Source organism: Castanea sativa, chromosome 12 (assembly GCF_040712315.1).
Source record: "Castanea sativa cultivar Marrone di Chiusa Pesio chromosome 12, ASM4071231v1".
Taxonomy (NCBI): Eukaryota; Viridiplantae; Streptophyta; class Magnoliopsida; order Fagales; family Fagaceae; genus Castanea; species Castanea sativa.
In genome coordinates, this window is record NC_134024.1 from 10,999,193 (window position 1) to 11,006,689 (window position 7,497).

At 37.0% G+C, this 7,497-nt stretch overlaps 1 protein-coding gene across 1 annotated transcript; it reads right to left on the reverse strand.

The window, feature by feature from the left end:
- Positions 1-2,088: 2,088 nt before the first annotated feature.
- Positions 2,089-2,817, reverse strand: LOC142620167 (zinc finger BED domain-containing protein RICESLEEPER 1-like). The gene has a single exon (XM_075793580.1). The coding sequence runs from the start codon at positions 2,815-2,817 to the stop codon at positions 2,089-2,091; it is 729 nt and encodes a 242-aa protein (XP_075649695.1).
- Positions 2,818-7,497: the final 4,680 nt, after the last annotated feature.

The following is a 7,497-nucleotide window of genomic DNA, read 5'->3' on the forward strand; positions in this document are numbered from 1 at the left end:
GGAATTGTCATCATTACCCCAGAAGGTATAAGACTAAAGCATTCTTTTAGGTTAGGTTTTAGGGCTCCTAACAACGAAGCCGAGTACAAAGCCCTGCTTGCCGGCTTAAGAGCTGTATTGGGTTTGGGTGCTCAGGAGTAGGGGTGTTTCAGTTCGGTTTCGGTCAGTTTTTTTTTTAACTGGCCAACCAAAATCGAAATTTTCAATTTCCAAAGTTGTCAACCGAAACCAACCGAAACAGTTGAAAAACCGTTGGTTTCGGTTTCGGTTGGTTTTTCGGTCAGTGTTCTATTTTTGGGCCTGGAGTTTGGGTCAATTGGGCCTTTTGGTTTTTTTTTTCCAAAAATTTTCTGTTTGGGCTTTTTTGAAAAAATATGCAGTATTCAAGCCACTTGTTTTATGGCCTTTTTATGCTCTAATTAAGCCTATTTTAGAAACCTGTTTTGGGCCTATTTTAGGAACCAGTAGTGGCCTAGATTCGGGCCTTATCTATTTTGGCCCATGGCCATCTTTAGGCCTTTTTTAGCTTTCTGTTTTGGCCCAGATTCGGGTCTTTCCTATTTTGGCCATTTTTTGGCGTTTTTACAACCTGCTTTGCATTTTACATTTCATAACTTGCTTTTGCTCAACATAAATCCAGAAATACACATTATAGCAGATTCATCAAAAAAAGAAAAAAAAAATTCACAACCTATTACAGATTCATAAATCCAAAAATACAACACATATAGCAGATTCATAAATCACAACATGTCATAAATTCATAACCTGCTTTAGAGCTTCTATTATACTCATTAAAATACACATCACATATTCAAAAATCAAAAAATAAGCTGTCAACATGATATAACCTGTCAACAATACAATTGCACAAACATAACCTGACAACATAGATTCACAAATCCAGAAATAATCTAGAGCAAAAAATTGCTCTGGTGCTCAAAGCCTCAAATCTGTAACTTTTTATAGGCAACAGGCACCCATCAAATACAAACAAGATTAAAAAATAAACTGTATAAGTCAAAATAAAATAACTAGTGTAGATTTCATTACTTCATTAGTAATATGTCAACGTCCACATATTGTCCATGTGTCAATACTTACATAATAGCATTATAGCCAAAGACTCAAAATAAATTGGCCATATGTCAATGTCAATGTCAACATATACTGTCCATATTTAATATTTGGCCAAAGACTCAAAATAAATTGGCCATATGTCATTGACTATTGCCTAATATCCTATATTGTCTATGTATAAGCCACTGTCAAAGCACAAATAAAAGCCCATATCTATATATCTATACATAAGCCACTGTCTACTAGTGTCTAATAGCAAAAAGTGTAAATATCATCAATACCACCTGTCCAAAGAGCAAAGAGCAATCTTCAACCATCAGCGTCAATAGGTGTTGGTGTGGACATGCCTAGTTCTAATGTTAATGCAGCATCACTCACAAGTTCTACAAACAAAAAATGAAAAAAACAAAACATAAAAGTCACTTGTACAATAAAACAATATATATGCCAAGAATCCAAGACAAGCAGTTTTTTTTAATAATAATATTAAACATGCAAAATTTTTTTTTAATAAATAAAGAAATAGAAATTAATATTTTTTAATATAACAAATAATAGTCATACCTCCATCAAGCTTTTCAAACTCCTCAACATCATCCATGGCAGCACAAAGGCAATTGGAGCCGATGAAAGACGGAGCCAGTTTTGACCACAAATAAGGGCTTCCACCATAAGTGGAGACAATGAACTTTGGAAGGGATCAAGGACATGACCAGCCATACTAAAGGCAGATTCTGAGGCCACAGTGGATACCGAAATTGCAAGAACATGTTGTGCAACACTTGAAAGCACACGGTATCGTGGAGAATTAATCTTCCACCGAGCCAAAATATCAAAATTATCATCAAAGACATCTTCACAACTCTCTAACAAGTATTTATCAACCTCTGATTTGGTATTTGAAGAATCAATACCCTTCAAGTGCTTCTTAAATCCCATCATCCTCATTGCCTTCGCATCAACCACACTAAAATCATCTCCCTCCATTGATCCACTTGGTTTTTGGCCTTAGGCTTGTGCAGCAGCACTAGCACTACGACTCCCCACTTGATTTTGAGCATAAGCATTATACAAATCCACCAAAACATCCTTTACTCTTTTTGCGATATCAACAGCCTTTTGGTTCTCATACAAAGTACCAAAATAGTACTCAAGATACCTCATCTTGTATCGAGGATCAAGAACTAACCCTACATACAACAAGTGATTCATATTATCAAAGTTCCCCCAATACTTTTCAAATTTGGTCTTCATGTAATCAGCCATTTTTTTCAACAAATAACTATCTTTTTCATACTCCAAGTCAATTGTGTCATGAATTGACATGAGCTCCAAAAAAAAAAAATTGCTAGTGACATAATTAGCACCCGAAAACCGCAAGGTTGCATCATAGAAAATTTTAAGAAATTTTGAAAAGATCCTAATTGTTTCCCAATCCACATCATCCATTCCCCAAGCAACCTCATGTATATCATTTCCATCTTCCTTTTCCTCCTCTCTAATTGTCATTAGATAATTTGGATCTTCTTCCTCCAATCTCTCAAAAGCCTTTTGATCCTCCTCAACCTTCTCCAACATAATATAGGTGTAGTTCCACCTAGTGGGCACATCTAAACACAACTGACCTTTAAAATCAACTTTCTCCTTCTCCGCACATAACTTAAATGTGCATTGTTTTTGTGGAGATGATCTCACATATCGCACAAATTTCCTCACCTTCACTATTGTCTCATTCATTTCAACTAACCCTTCACGAATAATTAAGTTCAAGATATGAGCACTACACCTCACATGCAAGTATTTATGCCCTAAAATTGTTGCCTTCCTATGCTTAGTCTTTTTTTGAATAAAAGAAATCAACCCACTATTAGAAGCAACATTATCAACTGCAATAGTTAAAATCTTGTCTATCCCCCAATCAAGTAAACACATCTCAACCGCCTTCCCAAACGTTTCACCCTTTGTGATTTTCCACTAAACAAAAACTAAGAATCCTCTTGTGTATTTTTTAATCACTATCTATACAATGGGCAATGAGACACATGTAGATCAAATTTTGAATGGATGTCCATGCATCTGTGGTAAGGCAGACCTGCTGCTCTTTTAGGGCTTCTTTCAACTTTTGTTTCTCATCTGAAAACACCCTAAAACAAGTTTTGGCAATTGTTGTGCGGGAAGGGATTGGATTGAACCTAGGTTGGGTTTTAGACATAAATTTCCTAAAACCATAACCCTCCACAAACCTAAAAGACAGCTTATCTAAAATAATCATCTCTGTCAATGCTTTCTTACATTCCTCAAAATTAAACACCCAAGGCACTAGTTTACCACTACTTTCTCCTTCTTCTTTAGGTTTGAATGCTAGGGTTGATTGGTTTTTTTTTGTCTTCCCTATAAGGATATTTCAAACATTATGATTGTATGTGAGTTCTCATGGTTGTAGTGCCATTTTGCTTAGTGTCACAAGCATAGGTTGTGCCACAGTAGTTACAAGCTGCCCTAGATTTCCCCCCCCCCCTTCAATAACAGTGAAATGACCCCAAACAATAGATCTTTTTTTACCAGTATTACCTACATTTGGTGGAAGTGGGGGTTTGCCTTTGTCTTCATGCACATTGGTTGTGCCTTGACCCGCTTCAAGGTCTTAACCTTCTGGGATTTCCGTTGTCTCATTCATCTACAATAAAAAAAAAAAACACAATAAGTCAGCAACTATAAAAAGTAAAAAATAAAAAATAAAAATTTAATGCCAAAATGAGTCTAGTCTACAATAAAAAAAAAAATATGGTAACAATAACACAATAAAAGTCAGCAACAAAAAAAAGGAAAAGGACTCTAGTATACAGCAACAAGCTGACAATAAACACGCCAATAAGATAATAATAAACACATTAACATCAAGACAATAATAAACAAATACCCCAACATCACCGTCAACTATTAACAAATACACCAACATCACAATTAAGCACATGGGGTAATTGATTTTCAAATCTATAACATCAATAAGAAAATAACAACTCAACATCACAGTCACAGATTCACAGTATGTCAACAACAATAAACAAAAATATATCAACAATAAATAAATAAATAAACAGCTCACTTTATATATCAGAACTCAAAGGCAATCAGCTAACTTTAATAAAGAAACCAACTAGCACAAGCAGCCAAGCACATGGGTTATCGATTTTTTCAAAACCCCAATTTTATTCACATATAAAGCTTGAAAAAAATAAACATCTTGATTACAAAATAGAGATTCAGACATTCAGTATTTTAAAAACCCTAAATTTATTGATTTAGTATTTTAAAAACCCTAACTTTATTGATTAAGTATTAAACAAAATAGAAAACAGAGAGAGGGTTATTGAGCTTTTCAACGAGCACATGAGACAAAGGCAATCAACTGAGCTAACTTTAATACATGGGTTATCAATTTTTTCAAAACCCTAACTTTAGTTGCATATAAAACATTAAAACTTGAAAAAATAAACATCTTGATATTATATTGTTACTACAAAACATAGAATCACTATTTTCAAAAACCAAAACACAAAACAGAGAGAGTGTCAAAGGGTATCAAGATTTTCAAAATGGAGACTCACCGTGAGATGAGAAGCCGATGATCAAGCCGGCGTGGGGAGACTGAATGTGAGAGAGAGTGAAGGCTGAACGTGAGAGAGAGTGGAAAGTGTGAGTGAAAAGTGTGGGGTATGTAGGGTAGGGTTTTCAACTTTTGATTTTATAGTCTAATTAGTTTTAGTTTAATTAGTTTAATTAGAATCATTAGATATTTACTTAGTTTAATTATAGGTGATTAATCTAATGGGTTTTATTTTAAAATGCTATGTTTAGGATAAGCTATTAAGATAAGCTAGGCCAAATCACTTATCAAACAAAAGAAAAAAAAGCTATGACGGATCAGTCATCATTTTATTCAAGGCCCAATTTTGAATCATTTGAAATTTTGATGACTGATCTACAAGGCCTAATTGTGAATAAAATGATGCAGGTGCGGCCTAAAATGATGGAGGCCCAACACAAAGCCGCCCTGCCGAAGCGTGTCTTCGGTCTCAATTCTCAACTATTTACAAATTTTATATTATATATTTAATATAAAATATAATATAATAATATTTCGGTTTGATTCGGTGGATAAAAAATTGCCTCCGAAAATTGAACCAAAATATTCGAATTTTTATATGATAAAACCAAAACCGAAATCGAATCGAACCGAACCGAAATTTTTGCATCGGTTAGGTTGGTTTGAATCGGTTTTTTCGGTTCCTTGGTTTTTTGCACACCCCTACTCGGGAGGTGGAGGTCTACTCGGATTCCCAATTGGTAGTTAATTAGGTGCAGCGTAGTTTTGAAGCTAGGAATCCACAAATGCTGGTAAAGCAAGTTATGAATTGGTTTCTGAAAGCAAAAGTCTTTCGAGTGGCTAGGAAGGAGAATCGACATGCTGACTCTTTGGCCACTTTGGTGTCATCATTAACCGAAGACGTACTCCGATTAATCAAAGTGGAGCTAGTAGCCGAACCGAGTATTAATGCAGGGGTAGGTGTCTCGGTGATAACGAAGACCGAACCATGTTGGATGGATCTGATCATCGACTTCTTAGCCAAGGATCGAGTGCCGACTGATGAAAAGGAAGTAGAAAGAATACGCTAGGCAGCTGCTCAGTACTTATTATTAGCTAATCATAAGCTGTACCGAAGGTCTTTTGAGGGGCCTTACCTACAGTGTTTGTACCCTAGCAAGATTGAAGAACTCTTGACCGAACTACATGAGGGAGTGTGCGGCAGTCACGTGGGGGGACGTTTGTTAGCCCACCAAGTGATGACTCAGGGATTTTGGTGGCCATGAATGCAAAAGGATGCTACTAAATATGCAAGAAAGTGTGAGGAGTGTCAGAAGCACACCCCGATGATCCACTAGCCAGCAAGGAGCCTAAATCCTATTAGTAGTCCGTGGCCCTTTAGCGTAGTGGGGGATGGATATTGTTGGTCCATTCCCTCAGGCTACGGGAAACCAAAGGTTTGTTTTAGTGGCCGTGGATTATTTTACCAAGTGGGTAGAGGCAAAGGCATTGGCTAACATCTTGGATGTGGATGTTAAGTAGTTTGTATGGAAAAACATAGTAACAAGGTTCAGGATGCCAAAGTCTCTCGTATCAAATAATGGGTTGCAGTTTGATAGCAAAGCTTTTTGCGAGTTTTGTAGCAACCTTGGTATCAGGAACAGGTACTCTACCCTGGCATATCCATAGTGTAATGGCCAAGCTGAGGCCACCAATAAAGCCATTGGAGGTTGCTAAGGGTAGGTGGGTTGAAGAACTGCCTAGTGTTCTATGGGCATGCCAGACAATCCCAGGGAGATCCATGGGAGAGACTTCGTTTTCTCTAACATATGGAGCGGAAGCAGTCATACCAGCCAAGATAAATTTGTGTAGTGCCCGAGTTTCAGGATTCTCCCCCGCCGAGAATGCAGAATTAATCGTGAAACAGTTGAACATGTTGGAAGAGCATCGGGAGTCGATGACCATACGACTGGTAGAATATCAGCAAAAGCTTGCTTGGAGATACAACAAAGACGTAAGAAAAAGGGAGTTTAGCGCTGGAGATTTAGTACTTTGGGAGGTAGTAGGGAACACCCGAGATGTCAATGCAGGAAAGTTAGCACCGACCTAGGAGGGACCATATAGAGTAACTGCCATTGTTGGTGTGGGGGCATACTATTTGGAAGACTTGGATGAAAGCCCACTTCGCTGGCTATGGAATGCTCACAATTTGAAGAAGTTTTACGACTGACTATCGGTGTGCAGGAATATAGGTTGAGCATAATGTTGTGTATGTAAAATATTAAGTAATACGAGGATGATGTTTATTCATGTAGGTATTTGTACATATAGTTCCATTGTTATTAAATCATTAACCCCGGTCTACAAATGTGAAGAGAACTAAGACTAGCTATTCTAAGGACAGAAACCTGCTTCTCAATTCGATCCTAATCACTAAGCAGGTGGAAACCTTATATCAAATTATTTTGACAGAAACCTGCTTCTCGATTCGATCCTAATCACTGAGCAGGTGGAAACCTTATATCAAATTATTCTAAGGACAGAAACTTGCTTCTCGGTTCGATCCTAATCACCGAGCAGGTGGAAACCATATATCAAATTATTCTAACAAAAACCTACTTCTTGGTACGATCCTACTCACTGGGCAGGTGGAAACCTTATATCAAATTATTCTAAGGACAAAAACCTGCTTCTCGGTCGATCCTAATCATCGAGCAACTGGAAACCTTATATCAAATTATTCTCACAGAAACTTGCTTCTCAGTTCGATCCTAATCACCGGGCAAGTGGAAACCTTATATCAAATTATTCTAAGGATAGAAACCCGCTTC